General features: G+C 36.0%; 1 protein-coding gene across 2 annotated transcripts in view; it reads right to left on the bottom strand.

The window, feature by feature from the left end:
- Window positions 1–27396, bottom strand: part of LOC145669196 (sarcoplasmic calcium-binding proteins II, V, VI, and VII-like) — a 55204-nt gene continuing 27808 nt past the window's right edge. For both annotated transcript variants that reach the window (XM_081737520.1, XM_081737521.1), the window contains exons 3-5: window positions 22531–22717; window positions 5252–5349; window positions 1–300 (exon numbers count right to left, since the gene is read on the bottom strand). In XM_081737520.1, coding sequence (XP_081593646.1) covers window positions 172–300; window positions 5252–5349; window positions 22531–22717 — 414 coding nt within the window. In that variant the 3' untranslated portion in view covers window positions 1–171. The remainder of the gene's footprint in view (window positions 301–5251; window positions 5350–22530; window positions 22718–27396) is intronic.

Genomic DNA, 27396 nt, shown 5'->3' with positions numbered 1-27396 from the left:
CTCTCTCACACACACATATTAGTAATCGAAATTCATTCAATGTTACATTTACATATTCTTTTATCTGTACATTTATTGAGGATCCATCATAAACTTTATTCTCTAGATTGTGTAACTCTTCCAAAATGGCGACCATAGTGTCCACTTTCAGACTTAGAGCAGTTTGTCTAGTTATGCAGAACTATTTTCAAACACTAATCTTCCAGTTATAAAATTGCCAAGAGCAGCAGGATTGTCTGATAAAAAATATTCTTCTGTTAACTGACAGAAATATTGGAAATCAACTCGCTTCGTATTGTTCTGGAAGACAGAAAAGAAATTTATGATAAAATGACACGATGCAATATATGCATACAACAATTGGAACTAATTTATTTACGAATCAACACAATCATTTGCACCCTCTCTTTTAGCGAAAAACCAGAGAAAATATAATAAAAAGGATCACTGTTTATTTAAGTATATTTTGCATCAAAATACGTAAATCTTCTAGATTCTCTTTTTATTATTTATTTATATTTTTATTGCAAAAACAAAGATTGCAGAGCAATATGCTAATTTCAGAGTATTGTACTAGCACTAGGTAAAAAATTAATAATGTTTAGAAATGTAATTGATCAGGTATTTGTCGCAAGTTGCTTTGAACTACTCTAATCATATCCGATAGGAGACGATCACAAACACTCATATATTGTATATACACGCCATACATACTTCAATACTACACTTCAATCATATATTGTACACGTTAAATAAATTTACATAAACAGTGTTCGAAGTGGGAAAAAAAGCAGAGGCGGTATGTTTTATTATGATATTCACTCAACATACCGGATATTTAAATATTGTCTTGATCACTGAAAAATAAGAGACGGTATGTCCTCATTACTGAAAAACCAGAGGCGGTATGGCATACCACCGCATACCGTCTCACTTCGACCACTGTACGTAAATGTATGTAGTTTGTAGAAATAACAGTAAACTTCTTTGTAGTTTAAGTTTCTTTTCAATAACTTAAATGTACTTAAATGTATCTATTTAAACATGTGATGTGAAATACGCTTGCTATCACCAGAATTGTATCCAGGACCAAGCACACGCGACAGAAGTTTGTTTTGTCACAAACCCGCCAGGAAGGAAGAAAAAACCTTCGTTAAAATAACACTAAAGCACTTTTAGATAACAGATAACTAAAACATGTTTATAAGTTTACACCCCGAAGACCGTGATAAAGCAAAACACTAAAATGTAACAAGTGTGAACTAAATTAAACCAAAACCAACTAGCCAAATTATTACCCCGCATGCTGACATCTAGAGATGTGCACGAGGCGAGTCGAGTCGAGACGCGGCTCTTCCAATAGAAAAATATACATTTTTCGAGTTGAGACCCCCATCACTTTTACAGCACATTTTCGAGACGAGACAGCCACAAATCTTGTCTCGTGCGCATCTCTACTGACATCAATCTTTAAATAAGTAACTATTAAAGTGAGTTTGAAAACGAAAAACTAAACTTTCACATAAAAAGGTGGGTGAAAGCAGCGGAGATCATTTAGTGGAGTATGCGAATTTCCAAACATCAGACTACTTCTGGAGGAATGGAACTGAAAGTTGTGTTCGTGGTATGTAATTTTTACTTTTTCCTATCTTGAGCTATGGATAGGGTGGTAAAATTGATATCCCGTGAGGGGACAATCTATACTATTTGTTACTACCACTATACTATTTGTTAATTCTGTAAAAAAAATAAATAAACAAATAAAATAAAATAAAAAACGAAAGCTGCAACTAAACACATTTTGTTTAAATTGAGTTTATAATTCAACAACTGACCTTTCATTTTAATTATCACAACTGAAGTCAACAGTTAAAATATTGTACCTCGGAAAGATTTAAAATTCCATTTTTTTTTTAAAAAAAAATTGAAATACTTTACTATTCAGATACTTCTATGTTCAACTATTGGTAGTATTTGATTTGAATTATATATAATCGAAAAACTATATTTTTAAGAACTCTCAAATAGTAGAATCGCTTCTCTATTTCAGAGTATTTTAAAACATAACTTAATATTTTACCTATGAAAATATTTCATGCTCATATAGGAAAGGGAACTCCTTCGTAGTATGTGATTACTGTATGCGTCTGTTGCGCGAGAGACTCGAGTTCGAATCCCAATGGGAGCCTATGTGGTTTGAATCCTACATTAAGTTGTAGGTCCACGTTTCATATGGCCTCAGTAATGAATGGCAAGCTAAATTCTAAATTACTCAACCATTCAAACAGGAAAGTGAAATGAGATATCTTCCAGTTATATCGTCAAATTGCACAATAGAACTCATCATATTCACAGGCGGCAGTCAAATTTAGATTAAAGAAGAGGATAGAAGTTTAACACGTGGCATCATGATTCAGATAAGATATTTTTATTTGCTATTTTACATAAGTAAATAGCCTTTTGAGTTTTCTCCCTCTTGAAGTCTATCCTATAGTTATTACAAAATCTAGACACCACAGTCTGTCAGCCAGAACTAATTTCTACAATGTTATGCAAACTTCATAACATATAAGAATTCCAGGGCGCATCGGCATCCGGGCGAAAATATTCAAATATTCTTCATCCACACTATAAAAGAGAGCAGTTTGTCACTCATCCTACTTGCTAAACGTTCAAAATCAGGCTAATAGATGTCGCTAGCTACACTACCTTCTACTTGACGTCAAGAGATGTCGCTAGTGTGCAGTCAATTTGCTGACGAACCGAAGGCTTAGTGGGAAACAACTACTTTAAATAGTAATCAGGAGTTTTGGTCAATTCATTTTTCTCAATGAAACCGATAATCAAGTTTAGACCATATCTACTAACGGAAATGCTGATTGCAATCCTGAGTCCCATATCATGAAGGGCCCTGATTACTAACTAACTAACTAACTGTGGCCTATGGAACCCGGAGGTTCAATGCCGTGTTCAAGAAAGCTCTCCAACGACTTCGGTCATTAGCTAACTGGATGCAGTTTCTACTTTGTGTTCCTATTTTTGGGAGATCCATCTTAATATTATCCTCCCTTCTGCTCCTAGGTTTTCCTAATGGTTATTGATTTCCAGTTAGACTTCCAGTTAAAACTTTGAAAGTGTTCCTACTTTCTTCCATCCTACATGACGTGCCCACCTGAGCCCCCTAAGTTTACTTGGTGACCCAAACAATGTTTGGTGAACGGTATAACTTACGTAGTTTGTCGTTATGAAGTTTCCGCCATTCCCCATTTCCGTTAGTCTTGGGTCCGAATATTCGTCTCAGAATCTTGTTCTCAAAAAATTTCAGTCTACGTTCTTCTCCCGGAGTACGCGACCTTGTTTCGTAACCATACAGAACAACAGGGATGATTATCGTTTTATATATTCTATGCTTGAAATTCCTCGACAAAATTCGCAAAGAGAAAACATTACTCAAAATGAAAATACATGATTCGGGTTTGTTCCCAACAGTAGCGTCTCCGACGTCTCTAACGTGGATGTTAGGGCGTTGGCAAGAAAGGAAAAGCATATTAACCCTCATAACCATAGGCGATACTAGAGGGGGAGCACCCTCTCCCCAGGAACAAAGATGGGCCCACCCACAGTTTTTTACTGATCGAAAATATTGTGATAAATTTACCTCAATTTACGCATAACTATTTTAGTGGCATTCGCATTCAGCATACGAGTATTTAATAGTGACTATGCCCACCCATCGATTTCTTGAATATAGTCTGTACCTGGAAGTTCTCGCAATTTTCGAAAGTAAGGAACCATGATAGTAATCGCATAATGTCCTAGTTACGCCATCCTATAAATAACAATTTTCTTCTAACAATTTGGTTTGGAAATTATAAAGAGCAATCAAGGAGGATGTTATTACGTAAGGAATATATTTAATTATAATAATTATATCTACAGTAGTAAATATACCCTCAAAATATGAAACTGAAAATCAAAAACAAGCAATTGTTTACTTACAATTACGTGAATTTCAGCTCGAGTCGTCTTTCTTTGCGTAGAAACCTCTGGATTACTGCTTTAGAAACAGTAATAGGGCCCGAAACCGTAAGTCTTGAGGATGACCCACTAACGACAAAGTAAATGAAAATTAGGGAAATAAATAGGCAGAATGAAAAACCGTTCTGTAGCTTAACGTCCAGGCTTTTTTTTTTCATCAACTGACACTTCGAACACAACTTGCATCGAGAAAAAAATTGTTTCTTTTCAGCGTACTCCTTACATGTGTTTTAGGAAGAAGTCGATTGCACCATTAACTTTTGAATTGAATGATATGTTTAGCAATAAAAAAATGCGTAGATCATACTCCCTCTCCCCTCAAAAATGTTTTCCGTATTGCTATAAAATATCTGTACATCCACAAATAAATATACAGACTTGCCAACGCTTGAAGCAGAAAACTCAAGACGTTGATTTCCTAACCAACGCCTTGGATCACAGAAGCACGAGGTGAGAAACACGAAGCGCATGTGCAATAGGAGTCTTCTAAAGCAGTGAAAATTCAGCCAAACCGCTGCCAACGATTTACTCGCAGAGTTGCCTCCCTAAAATATGATGGAGACCGCACAGCACTTCTCTGTTCTTTTGCACTCCAACAGTTGATTCTGTCTTGTTGAAAATAAAAAATCCCAAGTTTTGACGATCCGTTTAATTAAATTAAAATATCGGTACTCTTTTCTTCATTTTTCGTTGGGCGTTAACACACGACTTGCACACCCAGAGAAGACGCTACTGGTTCCCAATCTAATATTTGAAGTCACTATTGAAGAAACGTCACTGTGAACCAAATTATTATTGACCTTTTAGTGAGACGCTATGAAAACTCGGACAGATAACTATTTGTGTAGCGTCATACCTAAAGGAAGGCCACGATGGAAATAAATCAACCAAATAACACAAGATGTTAAGAACTAAAGATACATGCAAATGAAAAGTCGGGCTCACGATAGGGAGAAATGGAAAGCTGTGTGAAAGCAATTGAAGAATTACTGATCCAAAAGCAAGAAGACGTAACAATACAATTATATGTATCGAGTACCTTATTCCCCTTGTTGAATTTATTCAGTGTGTGCTCAGCGAACGAAAATTTTAATTAATCGACGAAGATATCTTCTGTTGAATCTTATGATAAAGACCAACTAGGATTTAGAAGAGGATAGTCCTAGGAAAAAATTAAACTTCAAATAATAATGAAAATATTATTCCACTTTACCTCTGTAAATATAAGCCACGCTTGTCTTGCCTCTTTCTCAGGAACTTCATACATTGATAACACATATATGAATTCCTCGTCATCAATTGTTCCGTCACCTACGAGAACAAATACAATTAGTAGCATGATTATTGGGAGTAATTTCCCACTTAGCAATAAAACGATACAATATATTAGTGCATTTGATAATTTAGTGTTTCAAAAAAAGAAAGTCATCTGTTAGTATGTTTATTGAAGATGGCCTACAAGAAAAAAAAAAGAGACGTAACAACATAAATTTTAATAATGTAATTTGTGAAAGACAATATATTTATTTTTGATCATTTATAAAGACCATACGAGATGATGCCCGAATCAGTTGTAAGTGTAGTCTCACATGGCTTCTTTCCCGCCCAAAGCTAAGTGTTGCTGACCATAGAGGAAACATAATCAATTTATCTCGTATTACAGTAATAGTTGAGGCAATCGGTATTGTCCGGAGGAAATTCTAAATAACTTACTCTCCCTCGAAAAATTGCCCAGAAAACGCTGTATTTACGTTATTATGCTCTACTATGTAAACCTGAACCGAGTAAATCAACACCTATCATTATAACTGCTTTTTTCCAAGATACTAAGAGTTGGTTTTATGAAAACGTCAGGATATGTACGAGTATGTGATAATTCAGTATTAGTACATTTATTCCTAATGCATGAAGTACCCGGCGAAAAATTCTAAATAGTTTACACTAAGGAAAAAAATGTCGGTTATATGTGTAAATCCTGTAGTTTTGGACTTCACGTACTCACTTCCGCAGTAAACATAAGGATTCCGTATATTTGTACAATATATCGCTGTCCGGATAACGGATTTTTCTCAGTGTACAGTCCCATCCCGCCAGCTACCTAAAAGTATGGAAAGTCAGCTGTGTGGATGGTGGATGTGTGAAGGGAACAGACAAGCAAACGAATAATCAGGTTTTTATATTAGATTTATCAAGGAAAATTATTAACGCTTGCAACCGAACTTCATTCAATAACCAACAACTGTTTGAAAATGGTAAATACGGAACTTGTATTTCTGTTATTAGAAAGGAGAAGGAGGAGAAGAAGCGAACTGATACAAAGAGTAATTCTCCCGGAAGTACGTTTTTTTCGCGTACCATTCTAGCCAGCTGTTTTACGCGCTATTCTAGCTAGCTGTTTTAAGTTGGTCACAAAATTTATATCATGGAGGTCAAGATGGAACAAAACGAACTCTGCACGGCTTCTAACCCGTTCCTACTACTACTACTAATACTACTTATCTGCACAAAAGTAAATAAATAACTTTTTTGAGTATTATTTTCATCTTATTTTAATAAAAAAAGGGTTATGAAAATTAAAAAAAGAAATTATATTAATAGATCATAGATAATTCACATTGGCATTAATTAGGTTCACATATTCTCCCTAAGAATTGTACTGACAAAGCAAAGGATTGTTTTTTATTTTTTTTTTTATTTAATATCCCATTATCTTTAAAAATGAAGCAAGAGTCATGATTTATATACTCGTTACAAAAGTTTTCTCATATTTCCTATGTGTGCGCTATGAAGTTCATGTATAGAACCTTAACTGTTTTAAAAGAGATTTTATTCTAAATATAATGATCAAGGATTTTTTTCAAGCAGTGTAAATACATTACGCTTATCTATAAGTGAGAACAAACAAAACAAAACATGAATTTTACCATTTATTTCAGAGCTGAATTTCATATCAAAATACTGAACTACCCTTCTTACGCTTGTGTCTGAGAATATGTCCGCTTGTGTCTGAGAATATGTCCTTTCAAAGAAATGCTACTGCAGGCCTTAGCCGGAACACTAAAACAGAGAACGGTGAGATTGTTTGAGGGGATTAACTTAAGTTCACCTTACATTTTGGACTGCTGACTTATTATATATATATATATATATATATATATATATATATATATATATATATATATATATATATGTGTGTGTGTGTGTGTGTGTGTGTGTACAGGGTGTTAATTAACTATACCGACAAATTGTAAGAGATGATTCCTCACATCAAAATAAAAGAAAAAGTTCATATGGACCTAAGGGGAAAAGTGCATAGTTTCAGAGCTAGTGCTGTCCAAAATCGCGAAAAAGCTAAATTTCAAAAGGTCCTGTTTCGAATTTGAGAAACTATGGATAGTGGTAGTTCTCAGCGTAAAAGTGTCAAGCATACGCAACTCAAAAATGCACATTTCATCAATGTTCAATGGGTGTACAGAATATTCATTGTAGGATATAATTCCCTAACATGCCCTCAACCAGATTTTCAGATGTGCTCTAAATTTATGCTTGGTCTAAAGTAGGCAAACGGTAAGCTTTGACAGTAGTGAACACGAAATCATTTGTCGGGATGTCGGAAGTGTTAAGAACCGTCAGCAGCACGGTCTCTCGTATTCGAGAAAAGACGCACTGCGATGTTTCCTTTCACGCTTATAAGTGCAAAAAATGTGAAATATACCGTGACGAATTAAATCACTGCACACGTTATTCCGAACACAAAAAATCATAGAGGTGCCGGTTCCTAAAACTTTCGACTTCCCTCCGTAGCATTGGATGCCAATTGTAGTCAAGGTATCCTGCCTGTTTGGATCCACCTTATAATCAGGGCATATCTGAAAACACTGTTGAGAGCATATCTGAGAATAGCCAGCACACCCATTGAACATTGATGAAATATGCATTTTTAGATTGCGTATGTGTGACTTCTCTTACGCTGATAAGGACCACCATCCACAGTTTCTTGAACTCGAAATAGGGCCTGTTGAAATTTAACCTTTTCGCGATTTTGGACAGCACTAGCTCTGAAACTATGCAATGCAGTTTTGTCCATAGGTACATATGAACTTTTTCTCTTATTTTGAGGTGAAGAATCACCTCCTACAGTTTGTCGGTATAGTTCATTAACACCCTGTATATATATATCGTTATTTACACAAGCAACTGAAAGTTTTTTGTGTACTCAAAGTGGCCACAAAGAAGTAAACCTTACTGGCCATCCCTAGTTACTGGCTTACGTGAGTGGCCATTATATTTGAACAAGGCTGTACGTACGTATGTTTTATTGTGTCTCGTAAAGCAGTGGGAAAATATCAATGATATAAGTATATATTATGTTACTATACTATTAAAAATTCATCAATACGTGTAACATAAGATGGCCTTTGTAATAAGAGAACCAGACAGAGAAAATTCACGTCGTTGCAATTTTTGCGTCTCTCTCTATGTCCCTAAACCTCCATCGGCATCTATTTCAAGCCATTTTCGTAGCTTAATGTGGTTCTCGTGCATAACATGTTACATATTTTATTGGGTGTGTTCTCTTGACTCCCTTCCTCCAATTCATATGCAACACAAACTCATAAGTGGAAGAAGAGAATAGAGAGAGAGAAATAACAATATCATGGAGGCAGTGCGCCGCTATGGAAGGGGAGAATTTTGTAAGAGAAAGCTTGTGAGAGAACAGATAATGCTTTTGGATAAGACAATAACGTTATTTTAGCGCTGCGAAAACGGTTGGCATTAGCACGCCACTTTAGAAACACAAGGTGTGAGCTAAAAGCTTAAGCGAACGATGACTTATGTTTCTCCTCTTGTTCTACATTTCTCTTCTTCTTTTTCTTCTTCTTCTTCTTCTTCTTCTTCTTCTTCTTCCATGTTCTTTTCCAATAATTTCTCTCTCTCTTCTCCACCCCTTTTAGATACAAAAACATACAAGCTACACAGTAAAGATATACAGATATATTCTGCAAAAAGCGTTTTTGAACTAAGCGAGTTTTGGTCTAAAGCTGTTTTTATTAGACTCCCAAATTATGCTATGTATAAGTGTTGCAAATCTTATAGAACGGCTACATGTTCGTCCGTCCATCTGTAGACAGGTATCAAAACAAAAACCATAAGAGATATAGAGAAGCGGTTCTCTGCAATCGATTTATCGTCCCTAAAATAGGTTCCATCTCCTCCGTTAACCGTCTATTCAAATCGGAAATGGTTCAAATCAGGCATTTTCGGTTTCAACATTAATCACCATAGAATTAAAATAGTAATAGATAACGACAAACGGTTTTCTGGAATCGATTCTGTATGTTACAAGAGCGTACCATCACAACCTGGAACACTCTACCGAAACCGGAAGTAATTAAAATTTACTACTACTTCCGATTTCAATATCGATTTCCGTTGAACAAAAACGCTAAGAGATATCGAGATGCATTTTTTTTTTTTTTTTACAATCGATTCAGCTTCCCAAGAATAGGTTTTATTTCCCCCTTAACCTTCTATTCAAACCAGAAATGGTTCGAATAAACCGATTCCGGTTTCAACCTTTATCGCTATAGAACAAGAACATTATTGTATGGCGAGTAATGGCCATTTAATATGGATTAAGCGTCCGTGCTACCAGCAGTTATAGAAGTACTACTTCAAGTTTGGGTATTTTATTTGCTTAGTTTTGCGAGTCTACTTACTGTAGTTTCACACTGTGAAACGAAACTCACTTACTAATACAGATATTTACAAAATGTTAATGGCTTTGCCAATTCGATTGAACTTTTTCATGGCTATATGGGTGGCTTATGCAACTTCAGTTCGGGACCCCTTGGTTCGATTCCCGGTGGGAAATCCTATAGTTACGTTAAGCTGTAAATGCATGTCTCATATAGCCACTGTGCTGAAACGGGACGCTAAACTGCAAATTAACCAATCAAGCCAGTTCAATTAAAAAAAAATAGCCAAATAAAAGGAATGAACAGCACGCAAGTATGTACACATACAAAGTCGAGTTGCTGAGGAGTTTCAATGCAAAGGTTCATCATCCTAACTTAGGGTATATGGGCTTCGTCCCTCTTATGGGTTCTAACCTATTTTCAGCGTTGACTCTGATCCCAATATCCCCCTTTGAATATAACCTTTAATCAAGGGATTTAGGATTTAGATTTCTGGGCTTTCTGCATCTAAGCCCGTCACGTTTGAGGGATGACGTCGCTCGGCGAGCACACAATCCGGGGAAAGGGAAGGAAGAAAGGATTGGGGAAGGAAGGAAGCGGCCTGGGACCTATAAGTTAGGTACCACCCCGGCATTTGCCTGGTGTGAATGAGGAAAACCCAGGAAAACATCATTCAGAGTGGCTGGCCTGAAAAAGCGTTTCACACTTTTTCGACCGAGTGCCCCCACCGGGAATCGAATCAGGGACCGCTCGCACCGAAGGCAATCTTTAATCAAAGTGATGATTGAAACCTAGCTTAAGGAGGAACGGTGGTTCAGTAGTAGAGCTCTTATCTCTGTTGCGTGGGGTCCCTGCTTCGATCCCCGCCCAAGCAAGTTTGAGTGGATAATATCGTGTCTGTGGTAGTGATGGGTAAATTCCCGGGAAGATATTTTTCGGGAATATTCCCTGGGAATATTCCCGAGAAGATTCCCAAAATGGGAATTTATCCGGGAATTTATGTTCAATCAGAAACAAAAATGCATTCTATTACTATATTATGATTTCAAAGTTGAATTAATTTTTATATCACAGCATATTATTACTTTTGTCCACAGAGGATTCTTTAAAATCTATATATTCTGAAAGGTACTATGTTACTTTATTAACACTTTATTATATTTAGTGAGTACGCATAAATGTATATTTATTTACAATGTGTTCTATCAATTAAATATGTGTGAAAAAATTATATAGTAAATTATACAGTAACAGTTTAAATTTATATGTTTTAAGTGGATTTGCTCAACTTGACTCTATTACTGATATTATAAACACATTAAATTTATAAATGTTATAAACTAATTAGATTGGGTAAATGCTAGAAGATACATGTCTCACCAATTTATCAACATTTGCGCATACATATTTATGTTCACAAAATTTGCAAGATACTTACTTATCTTTATATTTTAGCACGTAACATTGCCACACACGACCTTTCATTCTAACTATTTCTCGAAATTACATACGTTAATTCACATGTAAAAGAAGTTAGAGTACCTCTTCAGAAATTCAAGTCAGAGAGAGGAGACAGACCGACGTCTATTACTAATGGTGATTCAGGGTTTATTAATAGTACTTTACCTCTATTTTTACATAATTCTAAAGTACTTTACAAAATGGTTCCTTTTCATCATTTGTAAATTAGTACTTTGCTAATTTTGGCTGTTCTTTAGCATTGGGGGCCAGGTTTTGCACCTACTTTTTTGCGATATTCTATTCCGATGCGGTTGTTTTATGGTTTCATACGTTAAATTACGTTACCAACATTAAATTCAGACAGCATTGCAGAGCGAGCGTTAGCGAATGAAGGCGGGTTAGAGTCCCGCATGACACGTTGTTTTCTATCTTCGTTACCAACAATTCACTTTCTTTTCTCACATAAATCACTTCCACTTACCTTTCCGTTCTTTATAAATCCCAGAATGCCTTAAAAAATATGTTCGATACTTTCTTGACTACTTGAACATCACTATCAACGCATTTCTTCCGTAAATCATCCTACTTTTTGCTAGTTTTGGCCTCCAATACTAAACAATTACCCTACATTTTAGTGCAAATGAAAATGAAACTTAAAAATCACATTCTTAGTTATATGAAGTACCGTCAAATAATTTTAAATTTTTTAACCTCCAAATTCTCTAAAACCTAGAAGTATATCATAATATATTAAGATAAAGTAATTAGTCATATGGTTCTTATAATTTGGAAGATAAAGTAATGAAATGGAAATAAATTCCTTCCCGGGAATTTATAGGCCAGGGAAAAAAACCGGGAATATTCCCATTTTTAAATTCCTTCCCACCGGGAATATTCCCACTGCCCATCACTAGTCTGTGGGTACTCTCCTTTCCTCCCACATTCTCATTTCTCCGATTCTTTCATCACAATTACCTTTACCCCTCTTAATCCCATAAGTAGGGTTGGCACGATAACCTATTATTCCCATTTAACTCCACTACAAATATTTTGGAGTGCAGTTCATATTTTCTTCTGTCTGGGATTTGCAGGGGGGGGGATGAGGAGAATGTCTTCCTCACTTCCTGTTTTCATTTTCTACATACATGAAAATAGAGGGAGAGAAAAAGTTAGTGCATTCTTACTGTTAGCTGTCAAATTTCTAGGAAAAGCGTTTGTTACTTGCATCTCCCACTTTAAAGTAAGTACAACACTGCATTTAGCTAATGCATTACGTGGTAATGACTTCACTAGAAATGTTAATGCTCAAAAGGAACTTCATTTGAATCAACGCAAGATATTTAATATTGTATTCTATGAAGTGGCGTCGCTTCAGGGCTTAAGCACGCACCGAAATTTTATCGCTTTTTTTTTTTTTTTTTTTATTGTTTTATATATCTTGCAGAATTTTCACATTTCCACGAATAAGGTTAGCAAAGTCCCTCACGAAGCAAGCAAAGCCCCTCGAAACAAAATTGTAATACCCACTGATTCTATGAAATGGTAAACTCAACTAAAATTACATTATTTTATCCTGTACGGAAGCGTTTGGCAAATCTTGTGTTTAATATATCAGACGTATATTTTAAAAGCTATTATGGATCAGACCCCATGTCGAACCCTCGGATTAGAAAAAACAAAACAGCTATTCGGAATAACTTCTGAGAGTATATACCTAAATTAAACAAGTTATCACTAATAGAAATACATAATTCTACACAGACATTTTTTACTCTGTAAGGGCCGAGGTGGCTCAGTGGTAGAGCGTTTACCTCTTGTGTTTGGAGTCTCGGGTTCAAACCCTGCTCCCGCCAAGTGAACTTTGTGCTGGACAAACACCGTGTGCGTGGGTTTTCTCGGGGTTCTCCCTTTCATTCCACCATTTCATTCATCTCTCATCATCACCGTCTCCTTAAGCCTAACCTGCATATCCGTGTGACGTAAAACTCAAAAATTTCATTTCATTTCAATTTACTTTTTACTCTGTGTTAAGCAAATCATTTTATAACATATTAGCATTGTAAGATACCTTCAACGCTAAAACTAAACTCCCAGAGGCGAGCCTTCGCACCTTCCCAAGAATGCGAGCAATCTCCAGCGATAATAGCTTCGCTCCCTGAGCAGCATAGCCCTTGAGCCTGTCTAGCGAACTGGTGAGGCTCAGATGGAAGGGTCTCCAAGTGTTTCCAACCTACTACTATTTTACCGAAAAAAACGAAAAGTTGAAGTATTGACTTTATTTTATAAGAAATCAAAGATAAAGAAAATATATAATAGAAAACAGGGTAGGCCTGGACTCATAGCCTTGTAGTACGCTTCGCCACTGTTCAGATAGACACTAAGTGTGTTCAAGAAGTCACTTCAAAGTTTTCAGATGCCTTGCCGTGATGTGGTCGCAAACAACGGAAAGGTTGCTTAGTGCGAAAAAATAGGAAATGTTCCTCATTCATCCCATAAAAGAGGAATTATTCAAAAACACTGTCAGATTAAGAGTCTTCACTACAGCGAAATTAAACTACCGCTAATTTTAAAGTTTTTCTGTAATACCTTAAAAACAAATAAAAATATTCGAAAAGCAGAAACGTAGTGAACTAGACAATACGATTTTGCATGTGATACCGTTATCACAACTCATCTGTCTGCTTTCGATTTGCAACTGTAGATAGATGTAGCATTTTTTTGCGGTTTCTGTAAATGGCGAGATACCAAAAGGGGATAGATGAATTGTGGTAAACGTATCACATGCAAAATCATATTGTCTAGCTCACTACGTTTCTGCTTTTCGAATATTTTTATTTGTTTTGAAGATATTACAGAAAAACTCTAAAATTAGCGGTAGTTTAATTTCGCTGTAGTGAAAACCCTTAAAGTGTAGTTTTTATGCAGATTTTCATCACCCTACGTTCAGAGATGCATATGACACTCTATATGGATAAAACATTTGAATCCCCTTTACCGTACTTCGCATGCGTATTTTAAAGATTTCCTTTCTCCCTTTAGAAGTGGAATTTTCGAAACACGTGTTACATTATTTTTATTTAAACGTTTATATATCGATTTTCAGATCTTCAATTTAAGCTAGACGCCAGATTCGCGCATTCGGCAACAACAAAAGATAACTGAGGCGCTTAGTATCAAAAGCTGCAAAATCCATTATTATTATTATTATTATTATTATTTTTTTACCCAAATTGAGTTGACTTGATTTTAGTTTAGCGTCCCGTTCAGCAGCGAGGCTCTATGAGACGTGGACCTACTGATTAACGTGGAATTCGAACCACATGAGCTCCCGCCGGGTTTACCGAAATTGAGTTATATATCACTTGTTATATGTTTGATCTAAAGGAATTCCGTGGAACAGAATTTTGTTTAAAAAGCTTAATATTTCATACTAAAAGAACTGTTCAAATATGGAACTTTGTACGCGTGTATATGGAGCTTCACTGCACGTTTTGCGAGATAACTCGAAACTAAGCTAAATGGATATGGCGGATTAGTCGCCTCAAATTCAGATACTACCTAGGTATAAAAATTGCCCCTTTTTGTCCCTTAGGAAGAGAATTTAAAAAAAAAGAAAACATTGAAACTTGTATTCTCGTAGTTTATTGTAACTTAAGAGTTTACATATCAATTTTCATATCTTCAACTTAAGCAAATAAAGAGATGTAAAATTGAATATTATACAGGATCCAGCAGGGAGGTAGGATGGTTTTGAAAAGAGTCTCATGAGCGCTGCCGTGGGCCGAATATGAACCAAAATTGTTAAAGTACTTTTTGACACAAGCCATTTCAGTAGCAATAAGACCTTGGTCTGTAGCGCATCGTGTATTTGTTTACAATGCTTTCACTGAAACGGGACGTTTTGTAGTGCTCACGCAGCGATGCTTTTTCGAAACCATTTTAATGTTGATCGCGTTATGGTAGCGTTCCAAGACGAGATACCATTATGAAGTGGATGAATAACTTTTAAACTACGGGATCTGTAAGACCAGGGACTGCACGAGGAGGTGATCGAATTGTACGGAACCGAAACAATGTGGCGATACGCGGTCAGTGGCGGATCTAGAAGGTAAAATCTGAGGGGGGGGGGGGCAGCCAGAATCCAGGCTGTGATACGTATATCATAAGTTCACTATAAACTTTCAAAAATATATAGATAATAGATTTGACTATTTCTGTCACTCAAAAAAGTGGAGGGGCCTAGGCCCCGAGATAGATCCGCCTCTATACGCGGTGAAAGTCACGTTCGCACTCTCGGAATGTCAGAAAGGTAAATTCAGAGCATATTACTTTTAGACTTCCATTTACATTCCAAATAATTTGATGACTGTTCAGAAACTGCGACTAAACGATTTCATCAGACGACATTGGTTTGCAGAAAGGATCTTGGAATTGTTGACATACAACGCTGTTTAGATAATGAGTGACAAGGCCGAAGCCCGGAACCAGCCACAGAGGTTTGGGGGGGGGGGTATGAATATATTATTGGGGACCAAGTCATGCCAATGCTTAAAAGTTGTATGGATAATTTCACCAATCATCTACAAGAGTACCTGGACAGAAATGGACGCCACCTAAAACTCATGATTTTTCGCGGAAGAGTATTTGTTTTTCCTTATGTTTCAATATGCAACCTCAAATGGCAATGCAGCATTAATGGATAATAGCAATACATTTTGAAATTGGTTCAAAATAAATGTGTGACAGTCTTTTCAAAAACCGTATGCCTGCTTGCTGAGTTCTGTAGAAATGACCCCCCTCCTTTTCTCCCTTGGGAGTGAAATTTTCTAAGCAGCTAAAACATGTACTCAAATTTTCTTTTATTCAAATGTTTATATACCAAATTTTACATCTTCACTTTAAGTGAGTTCCTACATTTGACACTCTGTAAATAAAAGAAAAGAAATTTGAATATTATAGAAACATCGTGCCCGTGGGTTTTCTCACGGTACTTCCGTTTCCTCGTTCCACCAATTCTTCCATCATTATTCACTTCCTTTATCATCGTCTCCCTTAGCCTAATGGACATAATAATGGGACGTCAAACTGAACATTTTCATTTCTTTTTTTTTTTTTTTTTTCATTTCGACGTTGACCGTTGTTTGTGATCACTTATCCTTTTGAAATTAATTTTCAAACGTAATTAGTATCTACATTAAATGTTTTCGTCATATCGCATTGATTAACGGTCGCATCTTAAGGAAGTCCAAAATTTATGACAAAAATAGCGTATTTTAGTTTTCTTTTTTAAATAATTACCTTTTCATTGAAATGGATATCCTAAGGAAGGAACTAGATTCAAACATTTTCCATAAACCTATTTTCCTCGTGCGAAGAACAGTAACGTCAGCTTTGCTTGTCGAGTAACGAACGCCTCTCCTTCGAAGATAAACGTAGATATAGATAAAATGAAATGAAATATTTCAGTGTAACGTCTCACAATGATGCCCCTTAGGCTAATGGAGACTGATGAATAAGGCAAGTGAATGATAATGGAATAATCTATGGAATAAGAATGTGGGAGAAAACTGGAGTATCCCGAAAAAATGTCACGGACACGACCCCGAACTTACTAGGTCGGGGATCGAAACAGTGAACGCACGCACTAGAGGTAAACGCTCAACCACTGAGCCACCATGCCATAGAAACAGGTCATTTGATTTCTAACAGGTACGTGAGGGATGAAAATAGCTGCTTCGACAGATTACCCCTTTTGCTTAGAAGCGTTAGTTAAAATGAGTTTTCAATGCGCTGTATAGTTATCTGGTAAGTTATCAGTTGGATTTGCCAAATACGTTTGTATACACTGTTCACAAATGAAAAAAGCTGGAACCAAAATAAGTTGAAAAATATTTTGGTGCCAACATATTAGAAGGAAATAAATAAGTACAATCAAATGAAACAATTAACATGTTAATTTAAAATTACGTAACTAATACTGCATTAATAAAATGACATCCAATCTCAAAACAAGATATTGACTTCAATGATCGTAAGCAATTAGTGCGAATAATAGAGAAGATGGTTTCACTCGAGCAGACGGTTCTACCAAATAGAAAATTTGTAGGTAAAATATGACGTGTAACATTTTTTCGTGAAGGAATTAAAGTGTGAATATAAGTAATTACTGTCAGTGCACAGCATAGTGAAATGAATTTTGAGTGATAGTGAAAATATTGTATGTGTAAGTGTGCTCTTCCACTATCCTCGAGTATGTGTAGACCCCCTGCCGCTGACGCGCCTGCTCCCTACGGACGTACCCCCCTCACTACTGCTCTGGCCCTACTACTGCGCTCCTGCAATGACTCGGTTATTGGGCATTTGTTCATTTTAGTGGTGACATAGCACAAGTTGGTTCCTATTTTATGCCATACATCCACACTGTATTTATACTGAATCCTCCTGAAGTCAATCTGCAAGTAGTATTGGAGCTATTTATTTAGTGCATGCTGTACCAAAAGAAACACAAAGATCTAATATATATATGTCAAAATTATAGTGGGAGCATATGTCATCCCATGGCAGCTTTTGTGAAGATAAGATGAGAGAGTGATCTTTTGGTTTAGTGGAGCCTTCTGATAAACAATTTCGATGGTGTCACTCACTGGTGAGTGGCATGTAGACATGATGACGTCATCAAAATGGCAGACAACTCAATTCAAGGAACAAGCATTATCTTCGTTGTTTATGGACCGATTTTCTTTTTTCATAGCTCATTTTAAAGGAAATTAAATTTTTCATAAAAACTATTATGTAAGTATTTCCTCTAAAACTAAAGGTATAGGAGTTCTAAGTATAGGAGTTGATAACTTTATGGGCATTTACTTATGAAATAAACAAAAATAACTTCGAAACCGTTAATTCTAGGGAAAATACTTACATAACAGTTTAAACGAGAAATTTAATTATATTTAAAATGAGCTATTAACGAAGAAAATCGATCCATAAATAACGGAGATATGACATATAATATGTTAATTACGTCATCAAAATGGCGGTCAAGAATAAAATTTTACTTCTAAATATGTCGTTTCGTGGCAGCTTTTGTGAACATAAGATGACGGGGTGATTTTTTTTTTAATTTAGAGAAGCCTTCTGGTAAATAATTTCAATAGTATCACTCAGTGGTGCATGGTATGTAGACATGATGACGTCACAAAAATGGCGGACAACTCGATTGAAGAAACAATCATCATCTCCGTTGTTTATGGATCGATTTTTCCACAGGTCATTTTAAAAGAAAATCAATTTTCAATAACATGATATGTAAGTATTTCTTCTGAAACTAAATGTACAGGAGTTATTTAATAATTGATGAATTATTGAACAGTTATTTATTACATATGGTGTTATATCATGGGTTATAATATAAGGAAATCGTAGAAAAAATACTTGAGATATGATGCGTAAGGGTTTTGTGTGATGGAATCTCGGTCAATGGCAGTGATCTTAATAGCAGTAGCGCATCTAGCCAACGCCATGGGGCTGAGCCCCCCAGTTTTTTGATTGACAAAAATAATTTAAGCTATTATTTATATAGTTTTGGAAGTTTATAGCAAACTCGTGATATACCTACCATAGTCTGGATTGTGGCTGGCTCCCCCAGTTCTCACCTTCTACATTAGCCTCTGCTTGATAGCCAAATATACATTACTTTCGCTGTTTATGAAGTGCCTCTTTTCTCTTAATACCTTATTTGCAAAATAAATAAATTTCCTTTGAAAAGTTCCATACTGTATTTTTTGAAAATCGGATAGTTATCTTGAACGGGGTTTTAATATTATTTCTGAAATGAGTTACAGTAATAAACAGTACAAGTATATGAAATCAATTGCATGAATATGATTGATTATGGCTTTGCAGGCTATCTCTAGACCTATCATCTTCACCAATTTCAGAGTCAAATTCTTATTCCATTATATTATTATGTGACAAGTTTTCATAAAATTCCTCACTAGCTCCACACTTACACATTTCAGTGCACAGCAATCTATGTGAAGAGCATCTATGTGGTGGGGCGGATTTGTTTCTTGAGCAAAAACATTTCACCAAATGAAAAATGTAATCTATAGGACATGTAACTGGAATTGTTATTTTCTGCAGTCCATCCATGTCCAATTGCAGATGGAATTGTTGGTTGGGAATTTACAGTCATGATTCCAAATCATAAGTTGATAATTAACTCTCTTCATGGTAGGTATAAATGAACACTTTGTTGCCGCAACTTTTCACAGCTTGTCTATTTCTTCGAGACCACATTACCATCACAAATCTTGAAGTTTGCAAATATTTGATTTTGGTTGGTAGAGTTGGCAGATGAATTTTTCTTGAGCTATCATAATTTCATCAGGAATAAAATCGTGATTGTCTAGTGAACAAAGGGCTTATAGCATATCGTTTAATGCAGAACAGAAAACTTAACAATATGAAATCTTCCATTTCCCTGACAAAATGCCTGTGCTATCACATCCAGAAAGCTGGATGTACAGAAGCTTTTAATGCACATAGAGCATTGAAATGCTCTACTCGAAATTATGTATTTTCATTGGACACAAAACATGACAGCACTGGAAGTTAAGGATATCTTCGTATGTTGAAAACTAAAATATCTGTATCTTGTGCAAAAGTAGAAAAAAATTGTCTACCTTCTTTTCTCCGCGTCGACATAATGGAGAATTATTCTTCTTATCTGCCTTTTCTTGAGTTCTACGTAGATGGTCCAATGAGCAATGTCTAGAAGATACTTCTGAATACCATGAAACCACAAAATTTTTCTTCTTCGCCTTTACACAGTAAAGCATTATCTGGGTCAAGTATTCTGTTAGTTCATCTTTTTGTACCAAAGTGCGAAAGCAGTTTCTGCATCGTGACATTTACTATATTTTTGCTGTCAGTGATTTCGTATTGAGTAGGTATAGTTGTATTTTTTAGAATTTAGATTTCTGGGTTTACGGCATCTATGGCCGTATGAGGGATGATGTTCCTCGGCGAGCACACTATCCGGAAAAAAGAAGGAAGGAAGCGGCCTGGGACCAATAAGTTAGGTACCACCCCGGCATTTGTCTGGTGTGAATGAGGAAATCCCAGGAAAACCTCATTGAGGATGGCTGGCCTTACACTTTTTTAACCGAGTGTCCTTACCGGGAATCGAACCCGAGACCGCTCGCACCGAGTGTAAGCGACTACACTACACGAGACCACTTACTTCTTCTTCTTCTTTGCCTTGTAGTATTCTTTATGGAGTTTTCTTGATAAGTGTTAAAACAAGATGAACTGCATCATAGTTCCAGTACGTCGTTTCCATTTTCTTCATGAATGCTTCTGCTAGACCCTTGCAGTTTTTGATATCTATCCCTTTACTTATGTCAGGTGATTGAAGTTCTGGCATATGCCATCTACGACTGCAACTGGAAACGATCCTTTATCAGTCAAACCTGCTTCCGAATGGAGGTGATTTTACTCTAAGATACTACTGTTCGGTGTGATAGATTTCAAAATCTCAATCAGCATACTTTATCTGGAACATAGTCATTGTACCCTCATGGTTAACAAATCATCACTGAGAGCTGACAACTCGTACTTTCCAATCGTTTCATGTAAGTCGATATTACGTTGTAATGTGCTTATAAGAAGTAGTTGAGGAAGTAGAGATCTATTTGCCTTCAATTCTTTGATGCTGTCGGCTTCTTTTAATTTTATTTTTCTCTTAGAACAAAGATTTAATTTATTCTTTTTGACTGGGTCCCATAAATTTATGGTACGGGATTCAGATATCAACCCTTTGATTTTTGAAATTTTCGTCTAATGTATTTTCAAGCGGACGAATGTTAATGAGACCTGCTTTTATATTTTCTGAGAAAACAGCCTTACTTAGAATGTTTACTTAATCAGAACTGTCATACGAGAAAGGATTTCCTATTCTTGTAAGCTATATGCGTAATTTGTTTAAGGTAATATCTCCCCTGCGTATTACTTGCTTAGAATCATCATTATGTTTGTGCAGTTCGGCTTCTTCCCATCCACACATCCAGCTAATTGCTGTCTCGTCAGAAATTCGTGTAAGTTCTGGTGCTATTAGAAAATACTGTGCTAATGCTGGGAATTTTTGAGTTATGCCTACCAAACCACCTATAACCTTCAAAGCTCAAGTTTTTTGTTCAAATGCTTCATCAGTACCAAGAACACACAATGGAATGAGTAATGCAAATCCAGGATAAAAAAGTAACCAATGATAGCTTCTACACATCTAAGGTGCTCTTCCCAGTCACCAATTCTTATTGATCTTATTACTCCTAATAAATGTTCAAGCTGCTCATGTATTCTCATATCAATTTAAATATTTTGTTATTGTATGCAATCGAATTTCTTCATTTTTTCCATATAAACCGAGATATTGACCGAGATTTCACCATACAGAAACATTATACATCATATCTCAGGTATTTTTTCTCCGATTTCCTTTTATTATAACTCATAATCATTCCATAAACAACGGAGATAATGTCTATTTCTTGAATCGAGTTGTCCGCCATTTTTATGACGTCATTATGTTACACAAAATGCACCACTGAGTGATACCATTGAAATTATTCACCACATGGCTTCTCTAAATAAGAATAAAACACCCTCTCATCTTATCTTCACGAAAGCTGCCACAGAATGACATATATAGAAGTAAAATTTTATTCGTGACCGCCATTTTGATGACATAATTAACATATTATATGTCATATCTCCGTTATTTATGGATAAATTTTCTTCGTTAATAGCTCATTATAAAGATCGTGAAATTTCCAATTTAAACTGTTATGTAAGTATTTTCTCCAAAATTAACGGTTTCGGAGTTATTTTTGTTTATTTCATAAGTAAATGCTCATGAAGTTATCAGATTATTAAATAACTTCTATACGTTTAATTTTAAAGGAAATACTTACATAACAGTTTTATGGGAAATTTAATTTCTTTAAAATGAGCTATGAGAAAAGAAAATCGGTCCATAAAACAATGGAGATAATGATTGTTCCTTGAATCGAGTTGTCCGCCATTTTGATGACATCACCATGTCTACACGCCACGCACCAGTAAGTGAGACCATCGAAATTATTCATCAGAAGGCTTCTCTAAAAAACCCTCTCATCTTATCTTCACAAAATCTGCCACGGGATATGTTTTACGTACATATGCTTCTCTACTAAATGGTATTAATAATGTTAGTTAGTTCTTAACGATTGCATCCTTCTCTTCAAAATATTACCAGAAAAATGTAAAACAACTGTGGTACTATAGTATTTACCTGTACGATCGTATAAATTAAATTTATATCTCAAGTAACTTGTCAGCCATTTTGGAAGTTCATAGGATTTGTCCAATGTCTCTGCTTTGTCGTTTCCTCCAAATATAAATAACCGTGGAAGAACTCGTTTTTCATCAGCACAAGATTTACGTGACATCTGTTTTTGAATGTCTTCCCACATACCAAGCTGTAAGAAGTAAGTAATTCATTTAGTACAGTAATATGAGCTCCAAACAGTAACTAAATAAAGTTTGTGTTCCAAATTGTTTATTATATCTACCGTTCATTCTAAATGTGATAAAAAATGTTTCTGCAGAAAGACTGTCGGGTTTGGGAGGGAGAGGGAGGAAGGATGAGGGGTCAGAAAAGTATATTTTCTCAGTTTTTCGCAAATACCTGGGAAACTATGCAACGGAAAGCAAACATTAACCTATATAAAATAACTAGACTTCAAAATAAATCTTTAAAAAATATATAAAATTAATACACTTTAAATTTTCAATAAAAACAGCCCAATACATATCTTTGCTGCGCTTATTAATTTCCGAGATACTGAGTGAGACAGTGAATTTGGCAAATTTGTTCATGCCATTACAACTTGCAGAAAATCTGTTTTAAATATTTAAAACGAACAATATTATTGAACAAGAGTATTTTCATAATATAAATAATTCTTTAATATACAAATCTTAATATTTAACTATACAGGGTCTTTCAAAACGACACCGATTACGTTTGGGAGGTGATTCCTGACACCAAGATAAAACAAAAAGTATAGGCCAACCTGGATACACAAATACTTCCTTTCGGAGTTTATACTTCTTATCTTACCTTGGTGTCAGGAATCACAACCCAAACGGGTTGTCGGTGTTGTTTTGAAACGCCCTGTATACGTAAAACAAATACAGTAAACTACCGATTATCCTCGTCTTCTTTTCTAAGGGAAAATCTACAACGGTAGAATAAGCGCAAAACAGTTGGCCGATATTTTATGAGAAAGTAAACAACAATGTTGTACTTTTATTAAGTAATAATTTTATTTGTAGGCCCGCTACTATAAATTCAAATGGAATCGGTTTTTGCAAAACTGCACATGATACTTTGTAGCTTCATATAACAAAATGCTCTTTTTGCAACGACCGATTCAATTTTCGAAAAGGGTTTTCGTGTTGATTTCTGTCCCTTCTTGCGAATTGTCTGTTGTTGCAGTGCCACCTAATTTCATGGATAAGCGGGTATTTCCTTCTTTTAAGCAGAAAATTTTACATATCTAGACAGAAATATAAAATGAAAACTATGATTTTAATCTATTAAGTACAAAGATTTATTTTTGCTTCCTTTCTTCATCACTCTCATCAGTATTAGAATTTATTTCAGAAAGCTCTTGCACGTCTTCATCATCTGGCAGCACTAAATTCTCTTCCGCATCAGAATCAATGGCTGCGTCTCTCTTTCTGCATCAATATCTACCGCAGTTGGCACACATGGTTGAGCACTGAAGCGAACTTCTTCGACACTCACAATCGCTCTGATACTCTCCTGTGCATCAACAAGAGATCAGACGTAGTAACCATTCTGGAGCAGCAGCAAGAATTGCTGGTCGCAGATTACCGCTGACCTTCTTCCAGCCCCATTTTCGTAGGTCTTTCTTGAAACTATACCACTGCTGCACTTGATGGTACTTTCTCAATGAATGTTGTCTTGCTGCTGCTTTTGTTGGAGATACAGTAGCTAACTTATCTACACCTTGCACTGGCTTTTTTGCAACTGTCATAAAATGTATCTGGTAACGTAAAACATTTATATTTTGCGTCTTATGGGATCCACATAAAGACAGGATTAGCAGCAGCATTAGCAGCAATATTAGCAGCAATATCCATGCTGCAATATCCAGCAATATGCAGCAATATCCAGCAATGCTCTCCATTAGCAGCAATATCATATGCCTGTGCCTTAGGATCATTGAAAATAAGTATTTTTTCTGAGACATTTTACCTTTCCAACATATTGAAGACATAAAATCACAGACCGTAAAGATATAAACATACAAAGAAAAAAAAAGGTTCATGTTCTCTATTTCACGCTGCATTGCTTGAATATTGTGAAATTTATTTGACTCGTTTCCTCTACCAGGCATAATTATCTTTAAGATACAACGTGGAGGAAAAAGAGTAGTTAACAAAACCAATAAGTTAGTGTTATCACCTATTATTTGAACCTTCATCCTTTTTTTGAACTTCTGCGATAGCTGACGAAATAATCGGAGTATCTGCATTCCCATGCACTTGAAACACGTGACTTTCTTTTCCTTCAAGTATAGTGTCAAGAGGAATATTAGTTGTTTCGGTTTTGTACAGAATTCACTCTACTCAAAGGTGACGTGAATTAGCTCTTCTACTTTCACATCCATGTTACTATCTGAATGAGATCTTGGTAGATGTTCCTCGGCTTTTGTGTTTTCTTTTCTATAGCCATCAAACAGTTGCTTTGCCGTAATGGAAGAGAAAATAATTACTATATTGTTGACAGATTACTTGAAACGTTGCAGGGTGTTGATAAACAACATGATGTAGGAGATGCCTTCCATTGACAAATATGATATCCCCAGGGTCATTTCATCACTAGGAGATGGATTGGTCCCTCCACTTGATAACATTTTTAAGATTGAAGATTTGTTTTCTTTCCTCATCAAATAGTGAAGGCGGATATGCTCATAGTTCATATTTGAATATCCATCCTAACTGTTCTGTTCTTACACTACAAACCACGCGGTAGAGAAGTTGGTCAGGGTTGACATGAGCGATATCATTTCAGATGTTGACAAATTATGTCACGGCTGCTGACGATTTGACGGTGTTCTTTCTTTTCAAGTGGATTTCACTGAATCCCATTCCTTCGATCTCTTTTTATTGCGGAAAGTTCAATAATATAACAGGACTTGTCACAATTTGTACTTGAATCAGCAATATAACTATGGAAAGAGGAAACATCTGAGAAAGTTTTGAAAAAGGATTATGCTATCGAACCCAAGTAAAGAAACCTTTTACGTGCTTGGCATTTCGCTTCTGATTTGCATCATGTAACTCTACATGCTTCTGTGAGGAAACAGAATTTACAGATGCAAATCTCTCATCTGCCTCAACAATCGTGGAGCTCGCAGACATCGATTATACCCAAGTAGCGATCGTTGATGCAGTAATTCCTCTGCCACCAGTCAAACCACCACTGCAATTCATCACTCTATAAATACTTGTTCGATGGTCATATCGCTCCAAGCACTGACTGCAAAAAAAAAAAAAAATGTTACTTCGACGAATGGTGAAAACCCACAGGTGATAAATTGGTCGAACTCTTCTTCGGGCAAAGTGTTCAAAAGATGCAGGCAATCATGCAGGTACACATGTTCCGATTTCGCATAATTCAAGTGCCCTATGAAAAAGGCTGCATTTTCTGCACGCAGTGAATATGTAGATAACAATCTCCATTTTCCTCTTCTTTTATGAATATCTTGGTAAGATTAACCATTTCTATGAATTGGGTCAATAATCTTGTGTTCTATCTCGTGTCTTGAATGATTACTGCTACCCTTCCAAAGTGCTTATCTAGTTTCTGATTGCATTAGACCTCACTATCTCGGACCAGCACTATTTCCCAAGAAGTAAATGAAGAATAGAGTGTCTTAAACTCTTTCTTGTCAAAGAGTTAACGCCGTCGGCTAGGATTCCTCAGCCTGGTAATGTGACTTTGTCGTCAGTTAGTGAACGAACTATATATGTTGGACGTGTGGCATTTTTAATGTGAATTGCACGAGTAGGATGGATGTCATGGACCGTGAGTTCCTCCAAAACTTAACGCTCTGTAATCGTGGGATCGACACCATTGATCTCTACTGAAAGCAGCGGCGTGAGTTTAGGTTGTGAGTTTAATTATGGCTTGAAGATTGCAGTAATTGGACCTTTGCATCGGTGCCAAACAGCTACCTTGTAGATTAGATGCTGAAAGAGACTCGGATTAGTGGTTTTAAGAGTGATCCCGTTCTGCGTTTTAATAAGTTGGTGTAAATCAAATCGAGTACAATATTGTATCAGTTTCATATAGAATGATTTTACATTATATACGTGTGGTATCGCCTGAGTGAAGCGTATGAAGATGATTCCTAAAGCAAATCTTTACATAGACAAGACAGAAGATTTATCGGCTGTTAGTTGGGTGTCTGTAGATGCTACGGTTTTAGGTGAACTTTGAAAAAAAACTTCGTATACGAAGGACGAGCAGGGGGACTGTGAACGGTCCCGATCTCGAGGAGGAGAGCTGTCCGAAACTTGAGAACAGGAAGTTTTGCGATTCTTGGCACGGATTGTTTCCCGGTGAGGTTCTAGTTGTGGCATTTCAGTTGGTGATAGTCCTGAGTGTTTCCTCTTGCAGATGTGAAGTCCAGTTTGCGAAACATTGATCGTCGTCAGTAACTTCAGATAGGCTAGCCTTTTATTTGTCGTGTCAAAATATAGAATAGGAAAAAAAAATCTCCAAAAGGCGTAAAATCCTTTTGTTAATCCTCTAAAGAGTATACTTGTACCATTCACGGAAGTACGTATACTATACTTCATAACCGATTGTGCAATAACTGCTCTGAGAGAGACTAGTTTTTTTAAATGATAACGTAACGATTTTTTGTAAGGAACTTTTCAAAAACCGTTCTCCTTTTTCCTTCTTATAAATAAAATGGCAGCAAAAAGGCATTAACAGCAAAGAGCAGTTTCTAAGGCTTTCTTATTTTTTAAATGCTATTTCATTCCCATCCGAAAATGGACGGGCGGAAGAAGGTAACATCTTCCTTGGGGTCATGAGCATTCATTTATTGGTAGC

The sequence above is a fragment of the Thermobia domestica genome, chromosome 13 (genome assembly GCF_964235325.1).
Source record: "Thermobia domestica chromosome 13, izTheDome1.hap1.1, whole genome shotgun sequence".
Taxonomy (NCBI): Eukaryota; Metazoa; Arthropoda; class Insecta; order Zygentoma; family Lepismatidae; genus Thermobia; species Thermobia domestica.
Note: the sequence above shows the minus strand (reverse complement) of the source record. Positions and strands in the feature narration are given on the sequence as shown.